Genomic DNA, 16,151 nt, shown 5'->3' on the forward strand with positions numbered 1-16,151 from the left:
CCCATATTTGAACCTGGATCCTCCTGACTTCAGGTCTGGTGCTCTGTCAGCTGTGCTGCCTAGATGCTCCCAGTGGGTCATTAATGTAAAAATATTTCAAACATGGTAGGAATTGCATTGTCAACACCCATTGATTGAGAAAAGAGCTACGCTGAATTCTCTTAATACTTTAAAGTTCTTATCATGATTGCATTAGATACATTTGGGGAAAATAATATTACTGATACATAGAAGATATTTATTCAGTCTACAAAAGGTTTGCTTGTTTATTGATTATTTTGAGTCTTGTTGTATATTTTGTTGTGGCTAAAAAGTATCAAAATTTCAGTACTGGTGAATACATGGATCTGGGTTCCCTCCTGATAAGTCCGGGATGGCTCCTGACAATCCTCAGAGACACAGAAGCTATATGGGAAGGATTCTGAGGAAACATTGGGAATATACAATAAGTTTGATATAATACAATCTGGAGTCAGGACCTGGGTTCAAATTCTGCCTCTTCTACTTACTGCCTTTGTATCCATAACTGTAAAATGAGGAGGATAGATAAGATGATCTTTAAAGTATTTTACAGCTCTAGGTCCATGATCCCTGGTTGTGAGTTGAGATGATGCTGAACCTTGGAATGTTGATGGTCTCATGGATTGTGGTTGGTAGGACAAAGGGAGAGCCAAAGTGGGGCAAGTGACCAGGGACTGTGCTCCTGAAAGTGACCACAAGAGAAGAAATTGAATCAAAGTATCTCAGAGTTGAGAAGGAGCCTAGAGACCATCTATTCTAATTTTATCTGAAAAACAAGGATTTCCTCTATAGTCAGTCAATCAATAAATATTCATTGAAGTCTTGCTATGGGCCAATCTTTGCTTCCCCAAAGAAAGGCAAAAATACATTCTTACAGTTAAGAAGCTAATGTTCTGCTGGGGATACAACAGGTAAATAAGTACTCACATACAAAAGATATCCAATATAAATGGAAGGTCATCCCTGGAGGAGGACACTAGGAAAGGCATCTTGCAGAAGGTGGAATTTGCACTACTTCATCTCTAACAACTAGTCAAAGACCTTAAGCAAAGGGCAACTCATGATCCCTAGAGAGCCCATTCTACTTTGGGATAGCTGTATTGTTAGGGAATCCTTCCTTATATCAGGTCTAAATTTACATTTTCACTATTTCTAGCCCATTATCCTAGTTTTGTGTTCTTAGACGAACACAACTAGACCATTTCCTCCTCTCTATGACAGATCTTCAAAAACTCAAAAACAGTTCTCAGTTCCAAGTCTTTCCCCATTTTCCTCCCTATCCCCAACCCAAGTCTTCTCTACTCTAGGTTAGATATTTCCAGTTCCTTTAAACTGATCCTCTTATGGCATTAACTTAGATCTCTCTACACTCTCCAGCTTATCAATGACCTGTCTAAAATATGGCGCCCACTAATTGAATATAATCCTCTAAATAGGGTCTGAGCCCCCAAACAGAGTATGGTGGGATTAGTTTTTCCTTATTCCTGGAAATGATTATGCTGTTTCTGTGGTTTCCTCCCCCCTTTGAAAGAAACACAAATTCCTTCTCCCTGTAGATCTAGTATTCTCTGGCCAAACTGCATGGACCAAATAGATCTGGCCTTCTCCTGATTAGTTTTGGCCCTAGCTTTTACCAGCTGCTAGTGGCAGGGTGCATGTGAGCGTGTGGATGAGTGAGGCCTGGCCCTAAGCCTTTGGCTGTCAGGCTCCACTTGTAAAATTTCTAGCTTGCTTAAGATCTGGCCTACTCTGGGGTTTCCAAATGCTGTTGCTAGTAAACCTTTGTATTTGGAACAAGTGCACTGAGTGAGCAAGGGGAGGGGGCTGGCCCCTGGCAGGGATGGGGGCTGGGGGGGGGGTCGGCCGGGGCCATGAAATCTTCTGGGAGGAGTGAGTCTGATGCTGTTTTGCAGGAGGGAGAGAGGATTAGGGTGGATTGGGAAAAGTATGCCTTTTGCTCGGAAAAAAACTGTGCTTTGCATATTTTCCCAGGGAAGTGTGTGAAAATCCAGCCATCAATGGGGCATAACTTTTTATGAATGAACCCTTTATCACACTCCACAGAGTCCACTTGTCACTTCCTCATCTACATTCCCTCTTCTCTGCATCCTTCTTGAGCTCCTCCTTGGAATCCAGGAACCAGAGAGCAAGGAATGCTTGTGAAACCCCTTGCCCTGATTAAGTTCCTTCCCATATTGCTGCCATACTTTGGAAAAGGAGACCAGAGGTAGCTAGGAGAACATTCAGTGTTTTCACCGAGGGACACCAGACCCAAGCCAAAGAGTGAGTCACATCCTTGGTTTGGGGACAGCCTCACAAATGAGGGAAATCCCAACTGAGTGAACTGAGCAGACAGGGAATTTATCTAATCCTGGCTGTGTCCTCTTGTCTTGCTTTTTAGTTTTGGACACCGTATTTCACTCTTTCCTGTGCACCTTCATTTCCCTGCCTACAAAATGGGGCACTGCTGGGCAGTGTATAGAGTACCAGGACTAGAGTTAGGAAGACTCTTCATCCTGAGTTCAAATTTGGTCTCAGACACTTACTAACCCTGTGACCCTGGGCAAGTCATTTAATCCTGCTCTCCTAAATTTCCTCATCTATAAAATGAGCTGGAGAAGGAAATGGCAAACTATTCCAGGAGCTTTGCTAAGAAAACCCCAAATGGGTTCACAAAGAAGCAGACATAATTGAGATGACTGTACAACAACATAAGAATAAGAACTATGAATTTTTGTCTTTTAAAATTATTGTTAAATTTTCAACTAATTAGTATCTCTTTTCTACCTCCCAATTAAAAAAGAAAAGCAAAATCCTTATAACAAATATGTATAGTCAAGCAAACAGATTCCCACATTAGCCATGCCAAGAAAAAAGGCTTATTTTGCATCTTTCAGGAGGTAGATAGCATGTTTCATCTTTGGTCCTTTGGAATTGTGGTTCCTCATTGCATTCATCAGAATTCTTAAGTCTTTCAAAGTTGTTTGCCTTTAAAGGGTTGCTCTTATTACATAATGGTATATATTGTTATGTTATATTATATATCATTATTATTATATTGAAAGGTATAATCATATACATCATGGCTGTACCTACTTCACTTTGCATCAGTTCATTCAAGTCTTCCCAAGTTTTTCTGAAATCATCTCCTTCATTTCTTATAGCACAATGGTATTCTGTCACATTCATATGTCATTATTTGTTCAGTCAGTCCCCAACTGATGGACATTCTTTTAGTTTCTAGTTTTTTTTGCCACCACAAAAGAGATGTTATAAATATTTTTGTACATATGGGTCCTTATCCTTTTTCTTTGATTTCTTTAGCAAATAAAGCCTACTAAATGACTCTTCCTAGGGCCAATTAACATTCGGTAGTGGATACATCTATTTGCCTTGTCTCTATGAATTTTCTAAGCTATTAGAGGGCAAGTACCATGCCCGCAATTTATTTGCTGCTAGACTTAGTGTATAGAGCACTGAAATTGGAGTCAAGAAGCCAAGAGTTCAAATCCTTCCTCAGATACAAAGTCAAAGGTGACTGGGGAGAAGCTGGAGAAGTCATCCAGGGGATCATGAGCTAGATTGGGTTTGAAAAAGTCTTTCTGACATCCCTTCCCACTCTAAATCATCCTAAATCCCTCATGCTCCAGATATTTCCTATTTTTCTTTAATTCCCTTTAATATTTATTGAATGATTAATTATATTTGTGCTTTCACAGTAGCATTTCCCATCCTGATGTTTTTATTACAAAAACAATTGGTGCTAATTGGCTATTCCAAAGAACCTGTGGCAGAATGGTAGTCCCATGATTTGGTTTTTCCATTTGGGACCCCTGAAAGGAGTTACACTTCATTTGATTTTATGATGGGCTCTGCAAACTCAAAATGCTGCACATGGTCAGGAATGGGAAGGAAGCGAAAGGAGGTATAAGACAATGTTACCCAGAATTCTGTTAAACCATCCTGGTATCCTCTTGCAAGCAATGGATGCTACAATTTTTCTGTATCCCAGAAGCAAACTGGCAAAATGAGGGCAAAAGTTGTCCAAGACAAAATTCCATCTTGATTCTGTGATATGAACTGATAAACTCCTTCTTCCATCCTCCTCCCCTCAAATGAAAAAAACAAAACAAAACACTTTCACTCTATTATATGGAAATTCATTTCCCCATGATGTTCGTTCTACCAATCCACAGGTATGCTGGTTCTCTTTTATTTCCCTCCTATATCTGATACCTGCCTATTCAGTTCACATAACTAACATGAATCATAGACAGTTAGAACCAGGATCATCTAGCCTAGTTTTACAGATGAAGATGCTAAAAGTCCGAGAGGGAAAGTGACTTGTCTGAAGTTACCCAGCAAGTAAATGGATCCTAGATCTTGAATTGGAAGGGTACTCAGAGTCCATTTAACACAACTTCCTCATTTTGTAGACTAGGAAACTGAGTCTCAAAGAGGTTGTAACTTGCCCAAGGCCACATGAATGAAAACTATCAGAGGCAGATCCTTGGACGCCAGATTGAATATTCTTTCCACTGGCAGACTTGAACCCATATCTTCTGACCTCAAATCTAGATCTTCCCTGGCTATACTCTATACATAGTATGATGATCTAGAAAATGGATATGGAATCAGAGGGTCTGGATTCAATCCAAGTTCTGCTGTTTATGAACTCTGAGACCTTTAGCAAGTCACCTCCCTTCTCTAGAGAGTCTCCAATTCCTCCATCCATAAAATGGGGGATTTGGACTAGCTGACTTCTAACAAAAGTCCCGTCCAGCTCTCAGTCTCTGACCCTATGAAATAGCACACATTGATCAGAATTTGTAAGTGAACACAGCTGGTCTGAATGTGGGCTTATGGCAAGGGCTACAGCTCTCACAAGCTCTAGAGAGGGGAAGCTGCTATAGTTGGACATCCAGATCTGTTTGCTGGGTGGGCTCCAGGCTTACTCATTTGAGGGGCATTTTCCTCCACTTCAGGCTGCAAGCCATTTGTGTCTGAGCCCAGCTCTCTTGAGTCTCTTTAAAGGCCTTTAAAGGGCATGACCACCTGGAACCTTTGGGATGCAGCTGTGCCCAGAGATGTTTCCATGCCCCTTGGCTCCTGAGGCTCCTGCTTTGGCACTCCAGAATCTTTCCTTTACTCTGTTCCTGTCCTATTGATCCAGACTTTGGCTTGGGACTCTGATCATTTAGTCCCCATCACAGTTTGATCACAAGGTCCTCCTCCTTTGAAACAAAACAAAGCAAAACAAAAAAAAACCAGTTATGGCTTTGGGATCCTGCCCAAGCTGCCCCCTTTAGCTTCTGGTAATATGTTCCCCACCCTTGGCTGTAGAATTCTAGTCATTGCTGGCTGAGGTTCCAGCCTGAACTTCATCTGCTACCGCCTTCCACTGCCTGGCCATCCTGGCCCAATATCAGTCACCTCCAATTGATGGAACAAGCCACCGAGATACCTTGAAGGATCATTTCAAAGGGAGGGAAAAATCACTAAGAGAATTCTTTACATTTATTTTTTTTCATTAAAAATTTGGGTTTGTTTTGAACTGGACATAAATTTCACTTATTTTGTGAACTCTTGAAGAGGAAATTTTCTCTACCAAATGTAGATGGGCAACTGTACTGGAACGTAGATATTTAGGGAGTTGTCTGGGAGCTTGGGGGCATCTGGGTGGCATAGAGTGGATAGAGTATCAGACCTGGAGACAGGAACACTCATCTTCATGAGTTCAAATCCAGCCCCAAATATTTACTGACTGCGTGCTCCCACATGAGTCACTTCCCCCTGTTTGCCTCTGTTTCCTCATCTGTCAGATGAGCCAGAGAAGGAAATGGCAACCATTCCAGTATCTTTGCCAAGAAAAACTCAAATGGGGTCATGAAGAGCAGACAAAACTGAAACAACCGAATAACAACTGGGACCTTGAGAGATAAAACACCTAACCTTGGCGTCAAACACCCAGTGTGTGTCAGAGGCTCTGTTTGAAATGACTCTGAGTTCAGCCCTCTGTCCAACATATCACACTGTCTCACATTTTAATATGTTTTATTGATGTTGCCTGTTTTTTATATTGTAATCATTTCTGGACATACCCTCCTCCCCACCCTCAACCTAAAACCAAACCCTCCCTGTACCCAGGAAAAATAATACAACAAACATGTCTGATAGCAATTGACTCATTAGTCCCTGGCCTCTCTGATAAGAGGGCAGGGGATTGAGGAGGTATATTTATTATTGTTTTTTATTTTTTTATTTCCTTAGAATTTGGGCTCCTTTTAGTGAACTTTTCTGTTATGTGGCTTTATTCATATTGTGTATATTATCTTTTGGACTCTTCCCTTTTCATTCTACCATACAGAGCTTGCCATGTTCCTTGGAATTCTCCATCTTGTTCCTTGTTCCACAATAGTCTGTTGCATTCACATGCCAGTTCTGCTATTCTCTAGTCAATGGATACACACTCTGTTACCAGTTCTCTCCGTCTCTCTCTCTCTCTCTCTCTCTCTCTCTCTCTCTCTCTCTCTCTCTCTCTCTCTCTCTCTCTCTCTCTCTCTTTCTCTCTCACCAATCAAAGGGCTACTGTGAATATTTTGGCATAGATGAGAGTTTCTTTCCATTTTCCATTCTCCTGGGAATATGTGTGCCTAACAGTAAGATCTTTGGGTTAAAGGGTATGAAAAACTTGGTGACTCTTCTTGTATGGTTCCAAATTATTTTCCAGAATATTTGGCTAGAGCAATTACTGAGAGCATTCATTTTAAACCAGACTGAACAGATGGTGATAGTAAAAGCCCAAATTGATATGCTAGGGCAGTGTTTTTTTCCTATGTAAATAAGAAAAGGACCTAGTTGAGAAAATAAATAATAATGATGATGTTGAGAGGATTTATGTAGCAATTTAATATTTGCAAAGCATTTTTCAAATATTATCTCATTTTATTTTTACAACCCTAGGAGGTAGTTATTATTATACCCATTTATAAAACAAGAAATTGAAATCCAGAGACTCTCTAACACTATAAATGGTGGAACAGTTGTTGATTTCCATTGGTAGAGGGAATTTTCTCACTGGGAAATTGCCTATTCTGATAAAATCAGATTTGCTGCCCAGAAGCTCTTGTCACACTCCCCCAAGTTCAGGACTAGACTTCTGATGCAGTGAGACTTTTTAAAAGTTTATTTGCTTGTTTATTTTAACATTTTAAAATGTTGAGGTCCAAATTCTTTCCCTTTTTCCATTCTCTCCCCCATCCATTGAGAAGGCAAGCAAGATGTTTATCCATTATACATATGAATCAAGCAAAACACATTTTCATATTAGCAATGTTGCAAAAAAGCGATGCATAATTTTTTTCATAGCATAATTTTAACAAGCCCTTTGGACCTCTCACTACGGGACATAATTGATTTATCAACTGATCAACAGACTTATTAAGGGCCTAATATTTGTCAGGCACTGTATAATAAGTGCTCAGGATACAAGGAAAGGCAAAAATAATTCCTGTCTTCAAAAGGCTAACATTCTAATCTAACATACAAATAACTAGCTAGATACAAGATATATACAGAATAAATGGAAGGTAGTCTTAGAGGCAAAGGCTTTTGTAGCTGGATGGACTATAAAAGACCTTCAAAAGGTAGTATTTGCCTTGAGTCTTGAAGTGAACTAAGAATTCTAAGAGGAAGAGGACCAGGAATCTATGTAGAGGACAGCTGGTAGAAAGGCATGGACTTAGGAGATGGGGTGTCACATGTGAGAAAGAATGAGTGGACCAACAGAGCTGGACTAGAGATTATGTGGAAGGGTATGATGTGAAAGAGTACTAGATAGGTACAAAGGGGACAGATTGTGAATAGCTTTAAATACCAGATGGAGGACATGATCCTGGAGGTCATAAGGAGCTCCTGGTGGTCATAAGGAGCCACTGGAGTTTTTTGAGTAGAGGATGACTTGACTAGACCCACCTATGATGATCTTAAGACTAGGGATGTAGAATCTGAAGGAACCTTTAAGGTCATATAGCCTAACTCCCTCATTTTATAGGTGAGCTGGTGACCCCAAGATTGGAAACCACTTGTCCAAGCTCATGTAGGTATAAGTGGTCCATATCCCCTGGTTCCAAGTCTAGCATGCTTTCTATGATGTTATAAGGTATTCTTACTTTGCCTTTTGCTTTTCAGGTAGATTTTGTGGTGACAAAGTGCCAGAACCCCTCATCTCCACTGATAGTCGCCTTTGGGTTGAGTTCCGAAGCAGCAGCAACATCCTGGGCAAGGGTTTCTTTGCAGTCTATGAAGGTCTGTGATAACCCTGTGTCTCCTCTTCTTTTGCCTATCCCACTGTCTGCTTTTCTCCATTACTGTGAGCAAGCTCAACCAGGGACCCCATGTACCCTCTTCCCACCCTCCAAGTATATGTAGCTGCAAATAGGAGTCATTGAGGGTGTAGAGGCAGGACCTAGGAATACCTGTGACAGGGGAGTAAACATTGCCTCCTGAAGTGCTTCCTAAGTCCTGTGTCCTCGAAGGAACATCTGCCAGTCATGATCTCTATAGGACTGAACTTTCTTAATATTTTATTTTTCCCCAGTTACAAATAAAAACAATTTTTTCCATATTCATCTAAAAATTTGAGTTTAAAATTCTCCCTTCCCACCCTTCCTCCTACTCCTCTTCCTTCACTGGGAGAGTTAGCAATGTGATATAGATTTTATATGTGCAATAATGTAAAACATTTTACTATATTAGTCATTTTGTGGAAGTAGAAAAGGAGGAAGAGGAAAGGAAGACAAAGAAGAAGAAAAAGAAGAAAGAAGATGAAGAAGATGATGATGATGAAGACTATCTTTTATTGTTCATAAATTCTTCCCTTATCCATAGGTTTGACAAGTAAACTATTCCATCCTCCCCTAATTTGCTTATGGAATCACCCTTTATTTCTAAATCACATACCCACGCTGACCCTTTCTTGGTATATGGTGTGAGATGTTGGTTTATTCCCAATCTCTGCCATAGCATTTTTTGATTTTCCCAACAGTTTTGGGCAAATAGTGAGTTCTTGGTCCAAGAGCTTGGATCTTGTTATTTATTAAACACTAAATTACCTTGGTCATTTATTAATAGCTATTGTGTACTTATCCACTGTTACACCACTTTATTTCTTAGCCTGTATCGGATCATTTGGATGATTACCACTTTGTAATGCAGTTTGAGATCTGGGACTGCTAGACTACCTTCCTTCATATTTTTTTCATTGATTCTCTTGATGTTCTTGACCTTTTGTTCTGCCAGATGAATTTTGTTATCATCCTTTCTAGCTCTATAAAATAATTTTGGGGCAATTTTATTGGGAGGGCACTGAATAAGTAGATTAATTTAGGAAAAAATTGTCATTTTTATTAGGACTGAACTTTCATGCTCCATCAATCAATACTCTGAGCCTCAGTCCCAGTCATTTCAGGGAGGATAATTTAAACCCTATACACAGACTGTTAGGAAAAGGGAATAAATAAAACCACCGTGTCTCTTATTATGTGACTGTGACCTAGGGACCTCACAGTATCACAAATCTCAGAGATGGAAGACAAGCTAGTCTAACCCCTACCTGAACAACCAATAAACCCACCAAGTGGTCATTTAGCTTCTGATTAACAATTTTTAGTAAACTTCATTCATGCCATCTGTGTGCCTTTTATCTTGAAATGTTTGTGATTTTTCAAATTAATATGTTTACAATAAAAACAAAATTTTTTCTAATTTAAATATTTTTCCAAATACATGTAAAAATATTTTTTATTATTAGTTAAAAATTGTTCCAAATTCACCCTCCCTCCTTCCCTCTCCCCTATCATTGAGAATGTAAACACTTTTATATGGGTTATACATCTATAGGCATTCAAAAGATATTTCCATATTCTTATAAAAGCAACAATTAAAAAAAAAAGATCTCTAGTGCGGATGAACTCATTTTACAGGTATTTGTCTCAAAAGTCTTCATGAAGTTTTAAGCGTGAAGACTTTTGGGATATGGATACCAAAGCTTCTCATTTCACTTCTGGATAAGCTTTAATGGTTAGCAATGTTTATTTGCAGCCTGAATCCATTTCTTTCCAAATTTTACACATTTCTCCTAGATCTGCCCTTCTGGTGCCAAGCAGAAAAAGACTAATTTATCTTCCACATGACAGGCCTTCAAGAACTTACAGGCAGAACTTGTCATGTCTTCTCCTTACCTCCATTCTCCTTTTTAGGTTTAACATCTTCAGTTCTGTCAATGTATTCTTGTTGGTTTTTAAATAAATTAGTTTCTTCTGCCTTCTGTCTAAGACAAAAGAGCAAGGGTTAGGTAAATGGGGTTAAGTGACTTTCCCAGGGTCACACAACTAGGAAATATGTGAGGCTAAATTTGAATCCAGGTCCTCTCAATCCCCTGAGCCACCCAGTTGCCCCCATAAATGATTTTTAGAGCCACAGATATATTGTGGCTCATAGAACTAAAAGAAACCTTAAAGATCATCTAGATGGCCCAATGAATAGAGTACAGGAACTGGAGTCAGGGAGAACTGAGTTCTTATTCTGTCTCATACACTAGCTCTGTGCCTCAGCTTCTTCATATTTAATATGGGCATAATAATAGCACCTCCCTCCCAGGGTCATTATGAGGATAAAGTGAGATAATATTTGTAAAGCACGTTGAAAACCTTTAAGAGCCTTGTCAATGCTATCTAATCTAGTCTAATTTCTACATTTCATAGATGAGAATCAAAGAACAGAAAGCATATGACTTCTTTGAAGTTATATTTGTGGAAGAGCAGTAAATATAACTTATGTTTTCTATCGCTAAAATTCTGTGATTTTTAACAATCCCTAGTTTTTGTTAGGTAACAGCAAGGTGACACAATGGATAGAATGCCGAGTCTGGAGTTAGGACGATTCAGTCTGAGTTCAAATCTAGCCTCAGATACTTCCTAGCTGTGTGACCTTGGGCAAGTCGCTTAACCCTGTTTGCCTCAGTTTCCTCATCTGTAAAATGAGCCAGAGAAGCAAATGACAAGCCACCCCAGTATCTTTGCCAAGAAAACTCCAAATGGGATCACGAAGAGTCGGACTCAACTGAACAACAAAAAAGTTTTAATTATTCTTTTAAAAGAATAAATTCTTGATAATGAAACCTTACCCTGGGGGTCATTTTCCTTGACATTAAAGAATTCACACTTGCAATTGTCAAATCTATGATAAGTGTGCAAAGGGCTCCACCTAGTGGTGGCAATGGGCTTCTGTGCTCTGTAGATGCCAAAGAGCCTGCAGCAGGTGTCGATTCAGTCCAGTTGTGTTAAACACCCACCTGTGGATAACAGCATGCTGAGTATTTCCCAAGACAACTAGAGGACTTTTTTTAAGAGTCCCATTTCCATGCCAGATCCTTTTTTTAAATTCAAAAGTATCTTACTTTTCCCAATTGCATGTAATAATTTTCAAAATGTGTTTCCCAAAATTTGTAAGATCTAAACTTGGAGATGGTAATCCTTTTGGTCTGGGTTATACATGTATTATCGTGCAAAACACACTTCCATAGAAGTCAGCAGAGCACCCTCATACAAAATCAAAACCCCTGAAGATAGCCGTAAATGCTCTGATGCATCGCGGATCCTTTTGCCAGCATGTGTTCCTCACCCATCGATGTCTTTGTTTCTGAAGCTATATGTGGGGGAGAAATTAACAAAGATGCTGGCCAGATCCAGTCTCCCAATTACCCAGATGACTACCGGCCATCTAAGGAATGCATTTGGAAGATCACTGTTTCTGAGGGGTTTCATGTGGGGCTGACTTTCCAGGCATTTGAGGTGAGTCCTTCTGGAAGCTTTCTTACCAAAAAATAAAAAGCAAAGCACTTATCATTTGGGCATTTAACAAATATTAAAAGTTTAGTATAGGCAGGAGATATAAATCCAGATTAGAAAGTGTCATAAATATCTTGATTTTGGCTTTCTCTTTATTCTATTTTAATAACAAATCTTCACATACGTGTTCCAAATTTATGCGATTCATGTTGTCTCCCTTCCCCCCTCCTGGAGTTGACAAAGAATTCAATCTGTGCTGTACATGCATTATCATTCAAAACATATTCCAATAAATATCTTGATTTCAAAGGTTACTGGAGGGTTTGAATAGATATAACTGGTATGAGAGGCTCTTGAGTTAATGAAAGTTGGGGCATCTTTTCCTAATTGTCAGTTTGTTTAGCCTAAGGTCTCCAGTTTAGGGAAACCGTATCCTCTGGTTATTATAGAATGGTTCACTCCATTGTAGATCTAGGATTTCATAATCCTTCTTTGATTTAATTAAGATCAGTGAAAGTTGTGCCCCCCACCCCATTAAATCCTGGTGTCAAGAAGAGTCATAATGAGCAGGAGCTACACAAAATATGCCTGGAGCAGGTGATATTTCCAATTTTTTAAGCTGGCACCCAAGACCCTGAGAGGTCCCTACTGGTATGACACCAGGGATGAGAAGAGTTCAGGAAGGCTGAGGCTGTCCAGGAATGAGCACTCCTTTCAGCAGACCCCTAGTGTCTTCTGCATAAAGCTCTCTTCCCAGGTCAAAGAGATTAAGGCTTCGAGTGCCAACTGTTCACCTGCTACTCTTGTGTCTCTTCTTTCAGATTGAGAGACATGACAGCTGTGCCTATGACTACCTGGAAATTCGGGATGGTGCCACAGAAGACAGTGTTTTGATTGGTCACTTCTGTGGCTATGAGAAACCAGATGATATCAAATCCAGCTCCAACAAAATGTGGATGAAGTTTGTATCGGATGGCTCTATCAATAAAGCAGGGTTTGCTGCCAATTTTTTTAAGGGTATGAATTATTCTCTGCCACTTTTAGTAATGACAGGATTTTTTTACCCATTTCCTTAAGGATCACAAAGAACTTAGTGGATTTCTACACCAAAGGCAACTAAATAAAAGGGGCTATTGTCCATGGCCCCTAAGGAATCTTCCAACTTTAATATGCTTTGGTATTTAAGAGAAGAAGTTATATCTCTTAGGGTCCTGATTTTTTTTATATTGGGCTTTCAAAAATGATATATAAATAGCAGATCAAGAATTAGGACTTAGGGGGGCAGCTGGGTAGCTCAGTGGATTGAGAACCAGGCCTAGAGATGGGAGGTCCTAGGTTCAAATCTGGCCTCAGACACTTCCCAGCTGTGTGACCCTGGGCAAGTCACTTGACCCCCATTGCCTAGCCCTGACCACTCTTCTGCCTTGGAGCCAATACACAGTATTGACTCCAAGACGGAAGGTGAGGGTTTAAAAAAAAGAGAGAATTAGGACTTAGTCTTGACACCTAAAACACATGATTAAGCTCCTCAGCAAAGTTTATGGCTGATTTTGCCTTTCAACCTAAGAAAATAAGTCTTTAGTGAATAAACTAGTTACTAAGGAATAGAATTAGGTCTTTACAAATGCCTACCCAGGTCTTCTCCTAGACCATAACCAGGATTAAGACACATATATGTAGCATTAATTCTGAGACACCAAGGCACCCTAAAGAGTGGGAGAATCTTGGCAATGGTAGATCTTCCAATCAAATTTAGAGGATGGATCTGTGGAAAAATTAATGCTCTGAATCCCAGAGATGCTGTGGGTCACCCCCAAATTGAGGAAACTGAGCCAAATTCTTGCTCATCTGAGATTGTGCTTCTGCAAGGGCTGTTTGGGGAACCTATGAAAGCCTTCAAAATCTTTTCAAATTATCGGGAATATAGAAGCATAGAACTTGGGCTCAAATCCTGGTTCTTTTACCTAGTACCTGTGTGACCTAAGACAAGTCAAATAATCTCTTGAGGATTCTGTTTCTTCATCTATAAAATGAAAGGATCGGACTCAAGGGCCTCTGAGGTCCTATCTAACTCCATTCCTGATCCTATTCCCAGGGCACCAGGATATTGGAACAGCACACTGATAGGGACAGAATAATACCTAGGTTAGAATTCTGGTCAGGCCTTGGTAGCTCCAAGACTAGTATGCCCAAGTATCTCTGCCTTTGACTTTGGTCCATTTCCCTTAAATATGTTATGCAACTCCAGGAGTACTTCATACATTGGAGCAGCTGTGTGTGAAGATAATACATGTGATGCGTATAGGTTGCTATGAGAATCAAATGAGTTCATGTATGTAGAAGTCTGTGGAATCCCCTTACTTCATTTTCTTGTATCCTAGCTTTCCCACTTTTCAAATCTTGGAAGGTCTCTGGTTTCCCCCACCCCTAAATTCCAATCCTTTAATCTTTACCTAAGCCCAACTCAGTAACCATATCCTGTCTTGAGGCAGAGGTAGACAGATAGATAGAAGGATGAATAGATAGACAGACAGACAGACAGACAGACAGATAGATAGATGATAGATAGATTATAGATGAAGATAGAACATTTGTTTAAAAAATACTGTGAGTAAAAAAAAAACTGGGTGAGAAATAGAGACCAGAGTTATCCAATTTTAAATAATTGAATATGAAATAATCAACAAGTTCCTAAGTAAAAATACAGAAGGATACAGAAGAAAGAGCAGCATCTTAAGTCAGAGGACCTTGGTTCAAATCCAGTCTCTGCCGCCTATATGACACTGGAAAAATGACAACCTCTCTAGATCTCAGTTTCTTCATCTATAAAATGAAGGTGTTGGGATAGACAACATTTCAGATTTTGAATCCTAGAAATAGTTTCCAATATATTGTGGTTGCCAATCAATAGGCATGACAAAAAAGGAGAACCTGATTACCTTTCCACAAAGGATTGGCTAAACAGTCTACATTGTGATCTCTCTCAGGCCAGAGAGGACATGGACATGGTTGGGTTCAACCAGCCCTTAGGATGCCCTAGTCTGATCTGGCAGTGAATGCAAGGTAATGTCAAGTCCTTGACTCCACCTCTTTCCATATGTATTGATCAGGAGTCCAGGGAGAGGGGGAAGGATGGTAAGCCAGTTTCAATGAACTTGCTCTGTGATGTTAGGGATGGCCTCAGGATTAGCTGTAACAACAAAGGAAGTCACTTGGTGAAACTAAAATGACAAGTTCTTTTGGGCTCTGGAATGAGGATGGGAGGAGTGGGGAGCCAGGAAGTCCTGGTCAATTCTCAAAGTCAAATTAACCTGATACTCTTGTCCTCTATTTCCTCTTCTCCTCCCCTTCTGCTGTTTCTTAGGGCTCCCTCTACCTCACCCCAAGCCCTATCTATATTCTTCACACTGACTGTTCAAAGTTACTCACCATGGTACTACCCCCTGGAAACATGCTAAGCTCCAAGGCTACTGTGACCTTACAATATCTCTGTCAAGTTTTAGGAAAAGCAATCGAGTATTCACAGTAAGGTGTCAATGACTGCTTCTCCCCATCCCCTACCCAGTGGTGTTTGCTTATTAGCCTATGTGCATATTTAACTTGTAGAATTTCAGGCAGAATTGGGGGGATACTTTTGAAGCAGAGAGCTACCTTTAGACCACACTATCTAGCCTAAACCAGATATGTAGAGAAGAAACTCTAGAAAGGACAAGGGGGAAGAAAGTGGACCCTCCAGGAAAGGGAGGTTGAGTCGATTTCTTCTTCCCATACCGGCTTCCTCTGAGGAAGTTGAAGCTCAGCCTGGCCTCTTTTGAGCTTTGACTATCAACGAAATGAAGACAAGACAAATCCAACAGAAGAGGATGCTACCCTCCCTTAAGCTGAATAAGCTTTGGTATTCTAGTGTCTACTTTTCCCTAATTCCTAGTCCCACCATGGAGACTTATCATCCAGGAGATGTTGGAGCTTTGATTCTGCCAGAGAAACAGAGAAACCTAGTCAGATCCCTTGGGTATGTACCTAGGAGTCTTGGTAGAAGGCTCACTAGATATTCTACCCCATAATCTCCTCTTCGCTCAATTCTCTCCCCCCTTTCCATTCATTTCTTCTGGGGTCCATGACTATGAGACAACCCTGCCCCAGATGTCTGTTCCTATAAATAAATTTTCTAGATGAAGCCTGGACACAAACCTAAGAAAGCCATCTAGGGGTTTGGGGTAAACCCAGAAGTTTTCCCCCTTGAGATCTGGCTCTATCTGAGCTCCTGAACTTCAAAAGGCT

General features: G+C 40.2%; 1 protein-coding gene across 1 annotated transcript in view; it reads left to right on the forward strand.

Annotated features, from left to right (window-relative positions):
* TLL2 (tolloid like 2) overlaps positions 1–16,151 on the forward strand; it is a 173,322-nt gene that overhangs the window by 126,958 nt on the left and 30,213 nt on the right. The window contains exons 11-13 of the mRNA XM_007478707.3: positions 8,212–8,328; positions 11,728–11,873; positions 12,692–12,887. Of these exons, the coding sequence (XP_007478769.2) occupies positions 8,212–8,328; positions 11,728–11,873; positions 12,692–12,887 (459 nt within the window). The remainder of the gene's footprint in view (positions 1–8,211; positions 8,329–11,727; positions 11,874–12,691; positions 12,888–16,151) is intronic.

This window comes from Monodelphis domestica, chromosome 1, assembly GCF_027887165.1.
Source record: "Monodelphis domestica isolate mMonDom1 chromosome 1, mMonDom1.pri, whole genome shotgun sequence".
NCBI classification, from domain to species: Eukaryota; Metazoa; Chordata; class Mammalia; order Didelphimorphia; family Didelphidae; genus Monodelphis; species Monodelphis domestica.